Here is a 20,242-nt window from a genome sequence, read left to right as displayed (position 1 = left end):
TGGCTCTGCATAAAGAAGTTTTCCCTTTCACTTTTTTAGTGTATTGACTTTCTGGCTTCCCTGCAAGACCCCTGGAAAGTGCTAAAAGTGAAACGCAAAGCACCAATGGGAGGGATCATGGGTGCCTGGATTTCAACTTCCCACTGTTGCCAGTGGAGCATGCAGCAGGTTTTTTACAAAACTGTTTCACTGGTAGAATTTTTATTTTGTTTTCATTATCAGCTTTTAGCAGTCCATCCTTTAAGCCCATAATTGTACTGTTTACTTCAGGCTTAAGTCTCCAAAATGTCCTCAGGTGAAAGGTTTATTAGTTTTTTAAAGGACTGTGAATTTCAACGGCACAACTCCCAGGAAGAAGCCTTTCAGAACATGTTCCTGGTCTGTTTATACTATAAGGCTTTTGACGGCACAGTGCTGCTGGGGTAGCTAAACCAGTCAAATCCTCTACAGCTGAATCAGCCATATGGTACGAAAGTGCTAAAGCCAGTTTCAGGAGCCAGCTTCTATTACATAGCTGTATCTTAGCTATGTTGATATACCCACACCTATTCTAAGGGCAAGCTAAGAATTTACTTCCATCTTTCTGTATTATAGTTCTCAGTGCATTTTGCTCTAGTCATTATAGAAATTAGTTCAGTTTGCCTTCCAAATGGTTTAACTTAGATTGCGGGGGAAGAAATAACTACCCACAATTCTGTATGGATCGAACTCTGTTAAACCCTAATAGAAACTTCCTGAACACCCTGAAAACATTCTGGAATAGGAAGAAAATATTTCAGGGTTGCCATATCGTATTCTCAGTGCTTGAAGTGGGATCACATTTTTAAGATGGGGATATTGTCACTTTAGGGGCATGGACTGTGGCATCCCTGCAAGGCACTCCTAGGCTACTCCTGACAGAGCAGCCTGGATTAGGAGTCAGTATCACCCTCACAGCAAGATCACAACACCATCCTGGAGCTTGGCAGGAGCTATGATACCGGTTACTCTGAGAAGCCAGACGAATGAAGGCTACTCCAGTTCAGCAGCCCTTGCCATTCACTCTGCAACTCCATAGGACTCAGAGTAGCTAACCTCCTCTTGGGATGATCACATCACCATGACTGAGGTGTCCCCATGCTGTGTAATTGCTGACCGTTGCATAGCACTTCAAACACTGGAGAGAGACACTTCTGTCACTTTCCAACTAAATGAATAAATGATGCATCAAAGATCCCCGCCACCAAATTAGGTCAAGCCTCCCAAAATCATTATTCAATTTTAAGTATGTAGGCTTCAATTTCAATTAGCTATTATTAACTTTCATATAAATTATATATAATATACGGTTTATATGTATATAACTAGAAAATATATAAATTATAATTCTATAGCATTATCATTAAAATAACAAAAAATAGTGAAATGTGTTTCACTATAGTGCTTTAGTAATATTTTGAAAGAATCCTCAATGTCTCTGCCTTTTAGATTTGAAGATTGGACCTAACCTCTGCATCACTTAGAATTCTTTGAAAAGTCACACAGTGTTTCTACTTATTTCATTCTTTTATCCATCACACGCTAATAAAAGATGAGACACAAACATTATAATGCACAAAAAAGAAAGCCACAAATGCCACTTGGAAATCAGGTTTGAAGACAAGATTATGGTTTCACAGTGTTTTGTATTCCCATATAATGTAGAGCAAAATGGAAATCCTGTTTTGGAAATACAGTTCCTAGCAAAAACTAATTTTTGCATTTCTTAGGGTTGTTACTTGCCAACGGAAACCACAGGCTACACAGCCAGCATGACTTGCTAAATTTCACCTGACTTGCATTACAGATGCATCCACCACAACTGTGAGCAGGCTTCTTCCAGCATTACGAAACATACCTGTAACTCTAGAGAGGTTAACTTTCTTCCCTTCTTTTCCTCTTCTCTCTTTGCTGTCTGAGCTTTTGGTTTTTCTTTCTCTTTTGACCTTTCCATTTTTTGAAGCTCCTCCACATAGGCATCATAGATCTCCCACTGAGAGACAGACAGAGGCAGGATTTATCAGGACCTGATTACACTCCAGAAAACAGCCATCTACACCATCACAAAAATATGATAGTCCTCACAACAGTAACATTGCCACTGGAATTAGCTGAAGACAGCTGGCTTGTTGCACAAAAAGTGAAGGATTGAATCCCAGGATTTTCAAAGCTCGATGGAGCATGTCTTACTTTCCAAGAACACATTACTGTATTCTTAACAATTTCCTTCCTCCAACACTCTTCTTGGTGCTTTGACTCACTTTCTGTTTGGCTAATTTACCAGTGTTTAATAGGAAACATGCGTTAAACATCTGTTTTATGACATTTCTCATGTGGTGTTGGAAAATTAAATTGTAGCTGCTTAACACAATTTAAATCTTGGACTCCAACTCTGCAGCATATGATCAAATGGAAACTGAGAGCAGTTTTACATCTTCTGCTATGCCACATGCCAGGAATGTCTTACTTGAGTAGAACCAAAAGTAATTTTTCTACTTAAGAATTATTCATTAGTATTGGAGTGCTAGTACTGTATCTGAAGCAGGTACATTACTTTCAGAACAAAACAAAAGGCAATCTAATTCTCACACATCATCTTAGGAGAGGGAGTATGATTCAAACAGAAAATATAAAGTGGAATATTGGAATAAAGAAAGGTAGCAGAAAACTTTAGCAAAAAAAGTGCATTGTGTTGTAAATTTGCAGGTGGAAATGAGGTGCAAAGATGTTCCAAACATCAGGGAAAGGACAAAGAAGATGTGATGAGAAGAGTAGGAGAAGGAGCAGAACAGAAAACTTTGGAAGAGGAAATTATGAGCATAAGGAAGAACAAGAAAGAAAAAGAGTTGAGGGAAAAAAGAGCTTATGTTAAAATATTGTTTTATATCCACTCAAATTTTCAACAGAATAAAAAGAAAACAAGGGAAAACTTTTCCTCTTAGTTTTCAAACATTTCATGCAAAATTTTAGCAACAGCCTGATTATCTTAAACAGCTCTGTTCTCTCTCTCAGATCATCTCGCTGTCGGAAAAAAAGAAAGCGAAGTCCAGCTGGAGGGAGGGAACATCTCAGGCCAATTACTCTGTGATTTCAAGTTCAGGAATAGACTGGGTTACAGTTTTCAGCTTGACAGAGACACCTTCACTCCCTTCCTATCACTTCCCTATAACAGCATCTTTTAAGTTGCTGCCATTACCTTACACTTTCTTCTGGGTGTTCCTGTGGTACACTGGTAATAAAACAGTATTTTCAGTATCAGTTTGGTACACTGGTTTGAAACAATATTTGCACCAGTGACAAATGCAAATACATTTTGTAAATATCTGTGATCAGCAGAATTGGCTGGATTCCCTTTCCAATGAAATCTATAGCATATTTCATGTGTAAAATATCATGTGAAATATTTTTTTTTTTTACATTTTTAAGAGATGGAGAAATACTGTATAACAATTGTGGAACAGTTCCTCCTCATGAATAAACAGGCACATTCGCAGTACATAGAACAGAGCTGAATCTATTGCAACAGGCTTAAAGCAGACCTTCCATGTTCCTTCTGCTGTAGTTCTCATTGGGTTCAGCTTCAGGCTTTAGAAACCTGCTTTCGCATACAGCTAAACTTACACAAAGTAAAAGACACAGTGTTGCATATACCAAATTCTTAACAACGCTCCCAAAAACTCCATGAACCCTTGTAAATTCCTGGCTGTGCAAAATCTTCAGAGGTCTCCACTCTCTAAACACGGTGCTCAAAGCAGAGCTAGCATGCAGACATGTCCTAAGTGCTTTTTCATTACTTTGTTCCTGCATTTTGAGACCCCATTGAACCTCCCTCTGATGTTATCAGCTGATGGAGGTGTCCTGCAGCTGACCAGGTATTGAATGCTGGATCACGGCTCTTCCTAAATAACCAGCTCACCCACCACACAGTGATGGAAGATCTTCAGCAACAGGACAGTCCCCACCCCGAAGACAGCTGGGTCCCCAGAAGAGTCAGTGCCTGCAAGAGGCAGTTGCAGTCGTGTCCCTGTTCCTGCAGAGCTCAGCTGCAGCCCACCTTTTGCTAAGCCCAGAACCATTCTCACACAGTGGTGTCCCCATTTCCGCTCATTTAAGACTCTCTAAAGCAGATTGGCCAGGGTGGTTGGCAAGCAGTAGATCAATTAAAAGCAGCTAAACAGAGACACTTGACCTTAGAAATACAAACCATTAGCAAGTTCACCCATTAAGGCAGAAAAGAGGGCCACACTAGTTTGCTCTCAGATTTAAACCAGAGATCAAAGCCACAGTATGGGAGTTCATTCCACTGCAAGGAATGCAAACATAGCAATTTGATTTTTCCTGTCTCATATCTCAGTTTCCTAAATATACTCTAAAATAACTTTAAAAGTAAAAAGGATATACCTGGTTAGCAGTGGCTGAGAAATTTTTACAAGGTGTAGGCTCCGATTGACATGCTCTTTCCTGAATAAAGAAAAAGCATAAAGAAGTGTAATCTTTGCATTGAAACTCTTTGCAGTGACATAGTCCAGCTGTGGAAACAGCCTTCTCATAGCAGGTAGTTAGAATAATATTGACCTAAGATTAATTCAACATCCAAATGGCTCCCAGAGCACTGCACAAACATTCCCGGTGATCATGCAAATACAAACAGATTTTCTTGTGGACCAAAAGAAGGTTCACAAGACCTTCTGATTTTTTTCCAACATACTTAAAATACTTAATTTCAATATTTCATTTTGAAGGAGTTGAAATGGTTTGTTTCACCTCTACCATTTGAAACATTCTGCTACCAGTTACGGTTATCAGTTATGGTATCATAGAACCATAGAATGGTTTGGGTTGGAAGGGACCTTAAAGATCATCTGGTTCCACCCCCGCTGCCATGGGCAGGGACACCTTCCACTGGACCAGGTTGCTCAAAGCCCGATCCAACCTGGCCTTGAACTCTTCCAAGGATGGGGCATCCACAACTTCTCTGGGCAACCTGTTCCAGTGACTCACCACCCTGAGTGAAGAACTTCTTCCTTATATCTAACCTAAATCTACCCTCTTTCAGTTTAAAGCCATTACCCTTAGTCCTATCACCACCTGCCCTTGTAAAAAGTCCCTCTCCAGCTTTCTCATAGGCCTTCAGGTACTGGAAGGCTGCTATAAGGTCTCTCTGGAGCCTTCTCTTCTCCAGGCTGAAAACCCCCAACTCTCTCAGCCTGTCTTCATAGGAGAGGTGCTCCAGCCCTCTGATCATCTTCATGGCCCTCCTCTGGACTCACTCCAACAAATTTGAAATCCTGCCAAATTTGAAAAGTTTTGACCTATGTATTAAAAACCCACTTGGGTACAGCAGTCAAAACAAAAGAGTTGAACAGAATGCTAACCTGTGAACAATTCATTTGATGTTACTGAAATAATATTTTTCTCACCCTTATATCAAAATTCTGAAATAAATGAATATATTTCTGTGAAACCTTCATTTCACAGAACAGCATTTTCTTTCAAAAAAAATGTTGTGTCAGGACATTTTTAAGAAGCTGCCTGTAGCATTTCACTGACCTCTGAAATGAGGCAGTCTCAGAGGTGGAAACTGCACATCCTGTACAGCACGCAGCAGTACTTCACAGCTACTTAAAGTCTATATTCTGCTTTCAAAGGCAGAATCACAGAGGCACACGACCCTCTCCCAGTAAAATCAATCGGAAGAGAATATGCGCATTCTTGGGATAGAGAAATAACAAATTCCGTGGCCTCCACAGGGATTTTTGAAAGATGCAGAATTTTAGCTCAGACTTTGCAGTAAGCACCCCACTTGGATAAACTCTCCTGAGATCTCCATCTCTACTAGTGGGCAGAGATGGTATTCCTTCTATGAGATAGTAGCTCCAACAATACAGTAACTCTTAGATCTCTCCAAGCCCATGAGATGTAAAGACATCTCACTTTAGGTGTAATTGCTGCAAGAAGGTAGGCAGGCTCTCTGGGGAAGATGTATACACTCTTGATTCCAGGGCAGCAAGGAAAACAAGAGAATTTTCTCTCTGAAACTTCTATCTCCGATTCAGAAAGCTCCTTTTTGAGCACTCAACTGGGGGCCTACATCACTGGTACTGCTCAGGAGGCCCTGTGAAGACAAACTCACTGGGAATGGCTGCAGGCTGAGCAAAAAGCTTAGGGGAGGAACATAAAAGGTCTTGGGTCATTACTGATTGGAAAGTACATGCACAGAGTGGGAGGGAGATGTACCATGTAGCAGCAGTAAAGCTTTGTCATATTTACATGGGTCTGTTACTGTATTACCTGTGCTTAACACAAGCGTAAATACCTTTATCCTTTTAATATAGGGACGCTCATATCCCTGCTCCATTGGTAAGAATTGAAGTACAAGGCCATAAAGGGACTCTGTGGCAAAAGGAAATTGAATTCATGGATTCCAAGCCCTCAGTTACTACCCTAACCATTGCTCTATACTTTTTCAGATGAGAAAATAGACATGAAAAATGTTATATCCAAGTAGAGGTTTAAGGATTTACAGTAGCACCAAAACTTCTTGTAGGCTGTCCAAGAGTCCATGAGACAAGAATTTTCTGTCACCATTTTCATCACCCCACCATAGTAAAACACTGTTTTTTTTCTCCTAATAGTATCTACAGAGATCACAGTATATGACACAAACACAGATGATCCACATGCCCTCCCAAAGGAAAGGTCCTCCACGTCACTGAAGGAAATGGCAGCATACCCGCATAGGGTTGTTGAGCGTCCTTGAAGCTCTCTCAATGAAGTTGAACTGGTTTGCAAGCTTCTGCTCCTTCACTCTTGGGGGAGGAGGCTCTTCTGCCTCTGCTGCCTCAGCTACTTCTGCTGTGCCTGACCCCTCTGCCTCTTCCTCTCCTGCAGCCTGCAAGAAAATAGAGCAGTGACTCCACCCTGAAAGAACGAGACATCTCGTTCCTTCTTCAGAAGCACTTCTTCTTAGACTGCTGGATTTCTGCTGCCTAGTGAAGGAGACTGTAATTGAAGGTTCAATATTTAAGATGGAAATCAGGAGACCTCCAGCAATAAGAGCAAGGATATTCTGGAACAGTATCTAAATGGGAATATGGAAAACCAGGAATTGAAGTTACTTTAAAACAAAGTCTGACATGAGTGAGATAATATAGCGTGACTACCTTTGATAAAACGGACTCAGGGACCAGAAGACTGTGCTAGAGACCCACTGCGCTGTGTTTTCATTTCCTTGCTAGACAGTGAGCTTTATCTGAAACTAGCCTGAACTTGATTCCAGGGCCTGACACTGTGTGGATAAGAACAAATTTCTCACAGCATACTCCTTTCCTGATCAGCCAACTGCCTCTAAATCAGGCCACTGCTTATTTCATGTAGTTATGCCTCCTTCTTTCACCCCCCTACATTTTATTTTTCACCAATTTCTCTTTCAGGAATGGACATGCTGTCCAGGAATATTCCAGATCCCAGCAAATTACACTGTATCTTGATATAATATCTGGATAGAGACAGACCTGTCATCCCCCTACACAGCTTCTCCAAACCAAAAAAAATGGCAGGAGGACCCCAGCAGTTCAGTAGAATTTGCAGGATCTCACCAGCAGAGACATCTCAGGCATAAAAGAATCAATCACAGAAGCTTCTCAGCAAGCCCATTTTATAACAAAGGAATTTCAAATCTCGTATTAAAAATAAAATGGACAGCTCTCAGCTGACTATGGAGAATTACCTGAGTATCTCCTGTGCTTTCTTCGTCTTTAATCTCTGCCTCTTCAGATGTTACTGCAGAAGTCTCAATAGGAGCCTTTTCTGATGACAGAAAGGATAAGTGAATAAGCCCAGGATAATAGGACATATTATCCCATATTCTGCAGATCCTTCTATCTTCTTAAGCATTAATATACAGATGCATCCTTTCCTAATGCTATCTCATTAGACAACACAGTAACCAATCCCCAATTTGGAGGGTTATTATTTGCTCAAAACCACAAAAGGAGACAATGTTATTACTAAAATGAAACGGCAGTAATTCTGTCTGGACTGAACAAAAAAACCTGATTTTGATTCATATCAAACTTCTGAAATCCACTTCTGATCTCAGTAACTTTGTTTCTGGGTATCCCTTCAGCTCTGGACCTTTCTGCCCTGCAAAAATGGCTGCAATTATGTACAACCATGAAGAATGCTTTCAAGGCACATAGGAGTTATAACATGGTTTGTTCTTATTTATATGGATAAAAATGAATATACTAGTCTTGCTAGAGAATGATGGATGTCTACATTCCAATCACAGCCCTGAGTGTGTAGTCATGCTAGCATCAAGCTGCTTGAAACTAGTTGGTTTGGAATCTATGAAAAGCAAGAACAATCCATGCTTTCATGGCACTGAAGATCCTATTCAGCACTTTGTCCTACTTCAAATCATCATGCACATTTTGTTAAGTGTGAAATAAAAGAGGCACTGACCCTCAGAAGCTGCAAGTAACAACTACTCTCAGGAGCTTATCCAGTGTTATCATCATGCCTGACAGTTACCATTGTGAGAGGTGGACACCACTCCTTGTGACACAACTTCTCCTTTCACAAACAGCAGAAATATGAGGAAATCACTAGGCAGTACATCTTTCTGTGCTGAAAATTCAAACCTAGAACTCTTTACTAACAACAGAGCTTTTCAGCCTCTGATTAAGGTGTCTTTTAGACTGAAAACCTAAGAATGGTGATAGTAGCTCAGATCAAAGACCCAAATAGCTCAATATCTTGTGTCTCAGATTGTCCAGAAGTAGATGTCCTGGGAAGAGTGTAACAATTGGTCAAGTATTTGATAGTTTCCTGAACGGTCACCCAGCCTCCACACATTTCTCCTTTAATACTTTAAATCATGGCTGAAACTTTCAAAGCAGGCTAAGGAGTTTAGGCATGTATGTCCAACTAATGGTAGTGGAAGATGTTTAAAAGACAATAAATAGCTCTGAAAATTTCAGTGTTAACATTCACATGGCTCAAAAAGCCTGCACCGTTTTCTACACTGTGGCAAACATCTGGCTGATTGTTTTTTCTGGTTTTGTTTCCCGAGAAGGATGCAAGCTAAAATAGGAGCTGTTCAATTCTATGGTTATGAAGCATGATGATTCCCTCATGTTGAATAAGTGATACCAGTGCCTAGCTGAAAATGATTGTGGTTTCAGATAGTAAACCCACCTGCTGCAGTGCTTAATTTGATACTCTGCCGTCTGCCTTCATCTGAATCTTTGAGTATCATGTTTCCATTCAAAGAGAAGTGAATGGCCATTTGATCCACATAGCTTATTGGCTTGTATGCTCGCTCCTACAAAGAGGAAAAAAACAACAAAATCAGCGTGGAAAAATATTTTAAACCAGAAATGCTGTGTAGCCAAAATTGCTAAAGCCGAGAAGATCCATACTGATAAATACATGTTTGTTATTGGCAAATTTACACTGAATTTCTTCCAGCAGGTATTTATATCTCAGGACACTGAGAGCCATGAATTAAAATACAATGAAAAGAAGCAAGAACATGAAACCTCCAGTTCTCCACCATTACCACAGCAAGCGAGTTCAAATATAGTTCTAGTGGACCTCTACTACACAGCACTCCCTAAGAGACTCTCATGTCCTGTTATGCTGAGATCCCTGAATGAGTTGTTGTACCTACACAAGATCAGCACCATAGGTAGAGAGCAGCTCTGATCTGGAGACAGTACAGGCTCTTCGTACCATGCCCAGGTTATAAGCACTGTCCGAACTCAGCTGTTTGAAGCTAGCTTGATTGGCATGTACTTGTGGACCACTCTACAGTGCAGCCATGCACCTAGGCTCAAACCGTGTATTAAGATTTTGAGCTGCACCTAAAAGCAATCAGAAGGCACTGCAGACCACAGATGATGCAACAGTTTCTTCTTAAAGATATGACTGCTTTCTGTACCAATCACAGTATAGCATCGAGCCCAATTCAGTCACTGTGGAGGATTTGAAGATATGGATCATTCATCACCTCTTTCTATCCCATAAATATGAAAACATCAAATAGAAGAGAAAGTGACCTTATCTGCTTCTACAAGACTGATTTCCTTTCTCTGGTGATCTCATGTAACAGTTGGTCAAACTAGTTACAGTAGCACCGAGATGCAACAGGCTGGGGAATATTTCACCTGCTTGTCTCTGCCCTGCCAAAGGTTGGGGATAATCCAATGTTGGAGCTGGAGGAGCTGTCCCTGTGTCCCTTCTTTCAGGGGGTGTAACCCTTCCAAGGGAGGAGCGGGAGGCAAAGTCATCATTCCACTCTCCTCCTGCAGCAGTCTGTGTTGCTAGCTGTACATGCTAGCAGGAGGAGGCCGCCCCAGGGTAACGCAGCATATGCTCTGCACACACAAATGTGAAGGTGTGACTCTTGGATGTTTCCTGGCAGTATGTGATGCACCCTCCCCTGCTCACTCCTACTCATCATGAATAGAGCTCTTGTCAGTGATTTCACAAAGCACTTTTCTGAACTCTCCTATAATTCAAACAACTGAATCTTGATGTGAGGATACTGAGGCATAACTGTCTTACAGACTGAGTAAAGCATTGCCTTTTGTCTTCTAACCACCACAGAATGGAAAAAGGTACCGCCTGACATTGGCTGCACTCATTATGTTCGCTGCCAGATCTTGTTGAATAATTGTTATATCCTACTTCCAAATAAATATGTCAATGCTTTTGGACTTTTACCCTCTGCAAAAACCGTTTAGGAATGATTGGCAGTAAGTACATAACAAGATGAAGTCACATTAAAAGGAAATTTACCTGGCTATAAATCAAAGGGAAACACAAAACCAGTTAATTGCAAAAAATCTCATCCTGGATTTACAAGTCGTGCCACACTTACTTTAAAGCTGTATCTGACGATATTCTGGGGAGCATGGGGATTATTAGCTGTCAGGATGCGTGTAAATTCCTCTTTTAATTCCTTTGGAATGGAAACAAAATAGCATCATAAATAAACTCCACTCTTACCACAATGTACAGCATACAAAAATCACCAGGTTTATGCTCAATTTTATGATGTTCAGTTTGCTGCAAATACACTCAGCTGATGCCTCCACAAGAACAATGCTAGGAGGCAAGCTAGCTTAAAGGTGGAATCCAACACAGTCATTTCGCTTCATGCCATAGTATTTCAGTGGGTTTTCTTGAATTCTTTAGCTGTCATGTTAATTCTTATCTAAGCTATGGTAGTACTTGAAAAATGCTAGCTGCATTCTATAGGGCAAGAAAGACAATCCATGTCTTGAAGCGTACACCGTCGAAAAATAAACAATAAGCACAGTAGCAGTGCTTGCAGGGTCAACCACTGCAAACAAAAAACAGTACTGGTGTTAACTGTTTTCACTACCTGAGTGAGGGGAATTACATATAGCTTCCCTTTGACAGCTACTTGGAGGACAGGGAACAATGTTAGAGTTTTACACAGCAGCGAGGAGAGACAACTGCAGTTGGAAGGGTGACTGCAATCCTACTGAACCAACCCAAGAAGAAATGGCCATAAAACTGTAGGACACCTCCCTGTCCTGTGTATCACACACGAAAAAAGCTCAGGGTTGGTTCTGGGGTCCTCCTTATCTGAGGGAAGCCCTGACCCATCCCCCTCTTGGCTCAACTCCACACAGATTGTCTTAAGGCCAGAACTGTGTTTCAAAGTACATTCTCCCTGTTTTCCTGCTGAAAGCCATTTCCGTTTATGCTGCAGATACCATACTTTAGCAAGTACTGGAGTTTTAGTCTCACAGAATTTGCTCCAAAAGAAATGGGTAAGAGGTAGGCTTTGGCTTACGGAGTTTTCTACACTTCTCATGACAACTACAGGCACTGTTTTACTCACAGCTTCAGTCAGCTCCAGTTGATCTGGGGGTTTGACTAGAGTCTTTGCTGCCGCCCATTCATCTACTCCCTCTCCCGCTTCAGTGGAGAGATCTTCGTCCTAGCACAGGAACAACAAACCCATTAGTGCACCAAGATTGTGACTGTTTTGCTCCCTCCCAAAGCAGAACTTCTCCAGGCATGGAGCAAGGAGGAAAAAACAGCATTCCCCTGCCCATCTGTGCTTTGAGCAGAGCAGATAACCCCAAATTGCAGGCCCAAATTTGAAATTGTTGAATGGCTACACTTGTCAGCAAGAGTTCAGTGAGTTGGAGGAGTTGCTGTCTGAAGATAATTCCTGGCCTGTAACAAAACTGGAGTAACTCCAATAACCAAACTCAAGTAACCTCACTTCAGTTTCAGTTTCAAAGTTGGCAGTTCTATTTCTTTTGACCATATAACACCCAAATGAGCAATACTTTAGGACTACTCAAGGGCACAAGTCAAGGACCTGCAATTACTTCTGAAGTGCTATCCTATAAGCTACACTTAGAAATTAGTGTCAGATACAAAGCTGCAGGGATGTGGCTCCCGGAGGAATGTTAACCATTTTCTTGCAAAGGCCTGTGGTTCTGCATTCTCCCAACACAGAGAGCTGCTCTCCTTGGGCTGGGCTTGGGTTGCTGTCATGATATGATATCATTAACAGGAAAATGAATCACTCCAGGGACGAATTTCAATTAATTGTCATTACAGATAAACTGCCAGAACACAAAGTTGGGTATATTCTCTTAATCAAAGTGTTTAACTGCTCCAGGCAAAATTTCTCCCTCAGTTTGAAATGTGTAATGGGTTGATTTAAAATAAATCAATCATTCTTTTGAATACAGTTCTCTCAGGTCTGCTAAACTTTATAGTCATACAGAGCCGCCGATGAGTCCAGGGTATAAGTGTATGCTGTTTGCAGGTACAGAGACTGGACCAGCAAACTTTGCTATCTGCAGAGCGCCACAAAGGTAAAAAGCACAATGCTCTGTAAAAATGTGCAGCGGCTGAAAGTAACAGAGAATTCTGCGTATGCCAGGCATCCAGGGAAAGTGACAGGCTGCAGCTTTTTTTTTTCCCCAAGGGAGCTGAAATGAGGCAAGCTGTAAGGAAGGTCAGGTACTCTGATACACAACAGACTATGACAGCAGAACAGCGGTTTATGATTTAACGCTCCCCACATGAACAACTGTTTGTAGGATATTTATCATACACAATTCAATGCCAGTTAGTTCAGTGCCGTTTTCCCTAGTGACACAGATAAAAAAGTGTTGTGGGTTTAATATTTTTATTTATGTTTTTCATTTAAAAGTAAATAACTTTCCATTTTTAAAGGGTCAAAAGAGGAACATTTAACAAGACTGTGATTTGTCCTAAGAAAGTGAAAAGCTGTTTATCACCATGCCCGTTTAAAGGCATGTAAACTGTCCTTCTTCCATCCATGCCAGTGGAGCTAAATAAGAGCAAGGCAGATTAAATAAGGATGTTGTAAGCATTTATTTGCCTGACAGTAAAAACATTATCATGAGGTTAACAATCAAAAAGTTAACGTTATTTTCTCTAATGCTTGTATTTCTGTATTAACTAAGTGAATATGGGCTACCTTTTGAATTTTCTAAACTGAGCAGGCAGTTTTCTCACAGTCTATGTCAGCCTGTATTTTGGAATTTACATACCAAACATTTTATTTTAACTTTTTCATCTTGCACTTTACCTAAACTGTGCCTTTGTTTTAGCTGCCATTTTTATTCTAACTTGCTAGTGTAATTCCCTTCTCAGTGGAACCCCTTACTGCTAAATCAATTGGAATGTTACCAATTCCATACAACATGCAATTGTTCAGACTCAATCTAGTTTGCATCTCATAGGTAAAGAAGGGGAAAACATTTTTTAAGACTTGTGGATCTTACCCGTTTTTTAGATAGAGCTTTAGCTGGCCTTGGCTGTACTGCCTTTCCTCCTGAAGGTCCACTTTGGCCCTGAAGCGAGAACATAACGCAATCTAAACATTCAAAGCATAGTGTTTTCTAATTTAACCAAAGCAGAATAAAAGTTTAATGTGCTTACTGATGTTTGCTGCAATGGTATGTTTCAAAAGCCAAGTATACCAGTATTTTGTCTAGAAATCATTTGAATGAAAGGCAGTCACTTTTGTAATGGTGGTTGAGTCCCCATCCCTGGAGGTATTTAAAAGATGGGCAGATGTGGCACTTTGGGACATGGTTTAGTGGTGGATTTGGCAGTGTCAGGATAATGGTTGGACTCGATGATCTTAAGTGTCTTTTTCAACCTAAACGATGCTATGATTCTATGATTCTAATACAAGACAGTGGTTTATCAACATGAAAAAACGCTAGGTGCTATCCTTGTTACTGCCTGTGATACACCTAAATGTCACACACACAGGGTTCTAGTGCCTTAATCAAACACACAGAGAGGCTGCTCTTGCCCCAAATGCTTGCTTGTCACGGTGAGCCCGGAGACAGCAGATCCACAGCTACATAGCCATGAGTGCTGAAAAACCGTGGAAAACACTGAAATAGTTGTTTACAGGGAGCTTTACAGAGTATTTCTAAGGGAGATTACCCAGACGTTAAGGAATAACAGAAGGGCACCAATGACAAAGCTTTATGAAAACTTTACAGAAAGTGCGAGAGGAAATGAAGAGAACCTTTTTGAGAAGATGCTAAGAGACAGACAGGACCAAGAACCCAGACGACAGAGGGAGAGAGAGCCGATAAATCAAACAAAGGAGACAGCATGAGAAGCCTTGGCAAGAACAGTTTCAGGATGGATCCCAGATAACATTGGATGGGACAGATGGGAAAAGCAGAGGAGTTACTTGGAAAAAGTGTTTGACTTTGTGACAGGAAAGAAGGGGATACTAGAGGAGAAAAGGGAAGGAAAACAAAGGGGTGGAGAAGAAAGATCCCATTGATCTTATCATTTTGATTTTCATTTTTGATATTATTGATTTTCTTTAGAAGAACATTAGAGTGCGCCTTTCAGCTCAGATCAAAGGTCCACCTAGCTAAGTATCTCTCTCCAACAGTATTCAAAAGCAGATGTCTATGGAGCTTTCTCCAGGATGCCCTCTCAGCTTCCCACAGGGACTTGAATCAGAAACGCTGCCCTTTTTATTTCATATCAGCGGATCTTTTTCTCCACAAATTTATTCAGTCATTTTGGAATCCATGCGCATTTTTAGCATGTACAACTTCCACAGCAAGGACTCCCACGGTACAACTACATGCTAATGCAAAGAACTGCTGCTTGCTTTTTAAGTCTGCCACTCGCTGCTTTCATCTGGTTTTCCTTGTTCTTATACTGGAAAGCCCAGCTTTATCACACTCTCTGTTGTTCATCCCCTTTTCCGTATCTCTTATGAACACCTTAAGGAGCACAACAGAGATTCCTAGGCTCCTCTCATGATTCCCCTTCATTATGAAAATTAAATATTCACTTCTACCATCTGCTTCCTATGTATTAAGCAATTAAGGAGCCGTAATGACTTTGACCCAGTATCCCAGTTCTTGTTTCTAAAGCCCCATTACTTTTTAAGACTTGAAAATAAGAATTCTGAAAAGAAACATTTTCAGAGGAGAACAAACTGTGGCAGAGATCTGAGACTGTGACTTCCAGTGTTTCCCTTTGTATAAGCTAAGCCACGTAGAACTGCTGTTACTAACAAGGTGTCAGGGATTATTTTTAATCCAGAAGATACATATTAAAAGAAATGAAAAATGAGCAGACCTATACCTTTTTATGCTTAGAAAATGTGCCTCACTTTGAAATACAAATTGTTATGACTCAAGTGGAGAAAATAGTTATGACATTTCCTTTATAATCCCACAGTGGGCTGGTAGCAGAGCAGAGCGGAGAGCCTACAAGCCCCAGCATCACAACCACTACTGAGCCCGCTGGATTACACAGCTGGCCTGTCTCCCTGCTTCAGTTGCTCGGCAATGGGCAAGAGAGCACCCTGTTCTACAAGGACCATGCTACATGTGAATTATATGTGATTTAAGCAACAAAATTTAAAACAGATTTTCAGAGTAGAATTTTATTCAGATCCAAATCAAAATCAAACTCTTAATTTTAAACATGAAACAAAGCCTACTCACTATTACCCTTTGTAAATGAGTCTATAAAAGCATTTATCCAGCAGCAAAGGCATTGACAAGGCAATCTGAGGGTAATTGGTTTTGGCAGTTGCACGCATGTCAATTAAGATAATCTGAAGAGCCACCTGTGAATAAATATCTTCAACTGTATTAAAATCCAAAAGTGACACTGAAGAAAAGCTAGAGTTAGAGTGCACTGGAAGAAAGCAGCACAAACCCTGCCCTGCTCCCCACACCACAAAGGATTTGTAGGGTAGAGCGTGAGCAACTTTTCTAATCAACCAGAGGCCCATGGCTAATTTGCTTTATTTCTTTTGTCTTTGTACAGTACCATTATGGTTTTATCACTGTAACTTAATGATATAGTACAGGCCTGGTATGATACAGAGACTCTGAGGAAACCCAGGGTGTGGCATAGAGGAGTACAGGCAGGGGATGATAAGAGATGGGGTACAGGCTTGACATCAGAGACCCTGCAGCTGTAAGTACTGGCTGAGTAGCGAAATGCAGACCTGCAGACAGGGGAATGGAACAAAGCTGGGTTTAGAGGTAACAAAGAAAACAAAATAATAGTATCTAGCATACTTAAAAAGCATCATATACAGTAACATCAGATGTAATGTGGAACACCAGACCAACGAAGAAAGAGAAAGATGTGAAAGTGTGTTAGCTAACATACAAAAGAAACTCCAAGTAGGTCCTAGAGTGAAGAAGAAACTGTCAACATGGACATCTTATCCTTCGCAGTGCAGGACCGCAGGTGCTGACAACTTGCCATAACATCCCCACCAACACCACCAACAACAACAGCAAATGAAACCATCAACCTTGGGAACCAGAGGACCAGAAGAAAGGTGAGCACAATACCAGAAAAGGGGTAGAAACTAAGAAGCTTGCATGCAACAATTTTAACTGCATCATCATCATCATCATCATCATCATCATCATCATCATCATTATTATTATTATTAATAATAATAATTTTGTTTTTCACAGAAGTACTTCTTATTTTCTGTAATAATTACATCTGGACTGATGAGAATGTTTAGACTAAGATTTCTGTCACACTAACTTTAAATTCTTAGCTTTAGATATATGTGTGCCTCCTCTTTGCCTGTAAACAAGATTTTGAGTGTAACACAGTTTACAGACTAAAAAAAGAACCAGGCTCTGAAACTCTGAACTTCGATCTCATGCATGTTCTAACCCTTTATCAAAGAGTAGCAGTTGTGTACACCTGGGAGAGGGTGTTCAAGGGAGGGGTCTCATCGCATCACTTGGTGGGATTAATCGCCCTTCTCCGTTTGACTCATTCCTGCTTTACTGCCAGACCCCGCTCCCTGACTGTGGCAGTTTGCTTCGGGACTCCCTGGGAACTAAGTGAATTAGTTCCCCACAGCAGGGAGCAAGAACATGACTGGCAGGACGGTTATAAAATTGCAGTTATCATCTCTGGTATTTTGAACTAAAAATACTCCAACAGCCCCCTCCAACCCAATTATGCCTTAGGCCTACTTGGCTATCACACAGATCCTTGGCCAAGTGCTGCATAGTATGGGCACAGTTAGCCCACTCCAGAAGTGTGCTAAATCTGAAGAAGGAGGACGGGAGCACTGACCGCTGTGGGCCCTGGGCTTTCTTCCGTATGTGCTCCACGAAGACAGGACAGCCATACCTGGAGCAGATGAGCGCAGGTTTGTCTGGCGGGTGGTAGTAGGGACTAGGAAGGTGTGGGTCCTTAGCTCATTCCAGGGTCCTTCAGCAAAACTCTGGTCTCCTGCCTAGATAAACCATCCCTCACAGCACAGAGACCTACTTCAACAACGAAAGTTGAATATCTTATTTGTTGGATATCCTGGACTCTGGCTGGTGAAGGTAAAGACTGCAACTCTACTTGACTCGATGCTCTGCAAAAGTCAGTATAAAAAGCAGAAGGCAGCCTTCGGGATGCAAGCATCATCCTTGCAGGGATGACCTACAGGAGCCTATGCTAGCAGAGTGCCTGAGGTGACGGAACGTTCATCCCAAAGTACCTAAAACTGTTGGAATCCAGCTGGACTCCAAACATGAAGAGATGAGATGACATCCTAGTATTTTGGCAATATTAGCACTAGGCAACACTCATCAAAACTATTAGATCTGTTTAAGACTATCACAAGAAGCAAGGTGGGGAACAAACATGGGTCAGTCAAGAATACACAATCTTTTACATTGCCTCCTAATTCACACAATAGCACAAAGTCTACTGCTGTGCCCCTTGCTGGAAAAGGCAGTCCTGACATTCCTTTTTATTGGTGTATCTGTGTTCTGTCCTTTTGCTATCTTTTTTGCTCTGTAAATCTTTCCAAAGCCAGCACTCCTCTCTGCCACATTAGCCGTAAAGAGTCCTCAGTTCCACCCAGGTAGTTGGTGTCCTGCCACCACGGCTCATAATGATGGTCTTTGCTTCCTCGTTCTTTTTTTTTACTGTATCAACGTGTTATCCATAAACTATTATTTAAGACTTAATCCTTTTGCTCTGAGAGCTATTTCTTTGTTCCACATCACACAGTGTTTGTACAACAAGGAAGAGGTCACAAATGCATCTGCAATACAAATAAAAAATAAACTATAACTGTAAATCAACATAATGATTGTATATTCACTAGAAAGATGCTCACGACAAGGACTAACCTTCATATGGATCTCTCAAATTCAAGCACATTTCTGCTGTTACATAATTAGCTACAGAAAAAAAATTATAAGTTAACAGACTATTATTAGCATCTCAAAGAGAAGCGTTCAAAAGTTAGAAAATGTGAGAATTAAGGTTGCTGGGGCAACCTTTAACTCATCCCATTGGCCACAGACATTATGATACACAGCTTAATTCCATAATGACACACTTACTTACTTTGTTTTTTGTAGGTTCCCTGCCTCACTTAAGCTCTCCCAGACTTACAAGCATGGACAGAGTTCAGACAGTGAGTTGCTACTAGTATTTTGGTTTATGTTGTTCAGCATCTAGAGTGGTTTTTTTTAACATATAGCCTAAGTCACACTCAGCAAAGAACATTTCAATCCAAACAGTTAGATTTTAGCAAATTCTATATAAACTGAAGATGGCCCTGCTACAGTAAGGATCAACAGTCTTGCTAAATCTTCCTAATAAATGGTGCTACTTTCCCTGCTTCTAATAATAATAATAATAATAATAATTAACAAGAAGAGGAGTGTGAATAATTATGAGGATTTATATTAGGAAAAAAAGAGACGTTGCTAGGGAACCAGGGAACGGGTAGGAGGCATTAAAGAGTTATAAGGAGTTTCTCACCTCCAGGTCACCATCATAACCCTGACCACCCTGGGAGGTGCTCCACTGCTACAGCGAAAAATGCCAGAGTGAGAATTTATGCAATGCTAAACATGTTTTACTTTGATGACCATCTTACACTAAATAAATGAACAGATTATCATAGTTCCCACAGTGAAAGCCCGTAACAGTCATAATACTTAAATTAAGGATATAGAAAACTCAAGTGACTGTTCTTTTCTGGACCTTGCTTCCAGGATGTGTTTATGATAGCAGCATCTAGAAATTCCTCCCTGGCCCAGACATCGACTATGCTACAAGGCAAATTGACTACTGACTACTGCAAAGATACAGTAATCCAACAGGATGACACAGATGAAGAGAGGAAACAGCTGAAAAGTGATGCTTTAAATGCCATTTAATTTTCCTTTCCCTTGCCAGAGCTCCCTCTAACGCAGACAAGCCATTGGGAGATGCAAATAGCTGCAAAATCAAGTCCTTCAGCAGGAAGGTTTCCTGTTGCTGACCTATCCAACAAGCATTTCTAATTGTATTTTTAGGTATGATGTTTGGGTTGTCTCCAAATGAAATTCGTCTAAATATTTCTCTGTAGTTATAAACCAGGAAAATTAAAATAAGAAGAAACTACCAGCTACCTTCCAAAGGACATTGCTGTAAATGAAAAAGCACTACCAGGCTGGCATTTAGGAAGAGCTATCTTATTTCTGCATCCCAGAAACCTGTAATGGGAGGACAAGCATCAGAGAGATGCAATGTCTGGTGGAAGTTTTGCCCTCAACACCTCAGTAATATGCTTCCAGCTTGGCCTAAAATGAGGAAAATAAAGAATCATACTCAACCATCCATCCAAGTCTTGTCCTTCTTGCTTACTCTATCCATAGTC

The 20,242-nt window shown here is 40.8% G+C and overlaps 1 protein-coding gene across 1 annotated transcript in view; it reads right to left on the bottom strand.

Annotated features, from left to right (window-relative positions):
• DNAI1 (dynein axonemal intermediate chain 1) overlaps positions 1–20,242 on the bottom strand; it is a gene marked incomplete at both ends in the record, with an annotated part of 149,341 nt that overhangs the window by 123,568 nt on the left and 5,531 nt on the right. The window contains 8 exons of the mRNA XM_082335571.1: positions 1,877–2,011; positions 4,420–4,479; positions 6,752–6,910; positions 7,748–7,827; positions 9,220–9,346; positions 10,907–10,987; positions 11,900–11,998; positions 13,833–13,901. Coding sequence (XP_082191697.1) covers positions 1,877–2,011; positions 4,420–4,479; positions 6,752–6,910; positions 7,748–7,827; positions 9,220–9,346; positions 10,907–10,987; positions 11,900–11,998; positions 13,833–13,901 — 810 coding nt within the window. The remainder of the gene's footprint in view (positions 1–1,876; positions 2,012–4,419; positions 4,480–6,751; positions 6,911–7,747; positions 7,828–9,219; positions 9,347–10,906; positions 10,988–11,899; positions 11,999–13,832; positions 13,902–20,242) is intronic.

Source organism: Platalea leucorodia (assembly GCF_965183815.1).
Source record: "Platalea leucorodia genome assembly, chromosome: Z".
In the NCBI taxonomy this organism is placed as follows: domain Eukaryota; kingdom Metazoa; phylum Chordata; class Aves; order Pelecaniformes; family Threskiornithidae; genus Platalea; species Platalea leucorodia.
This window is presented reverse-complemented; position numbering and strand designations above follow the sequence as displayed.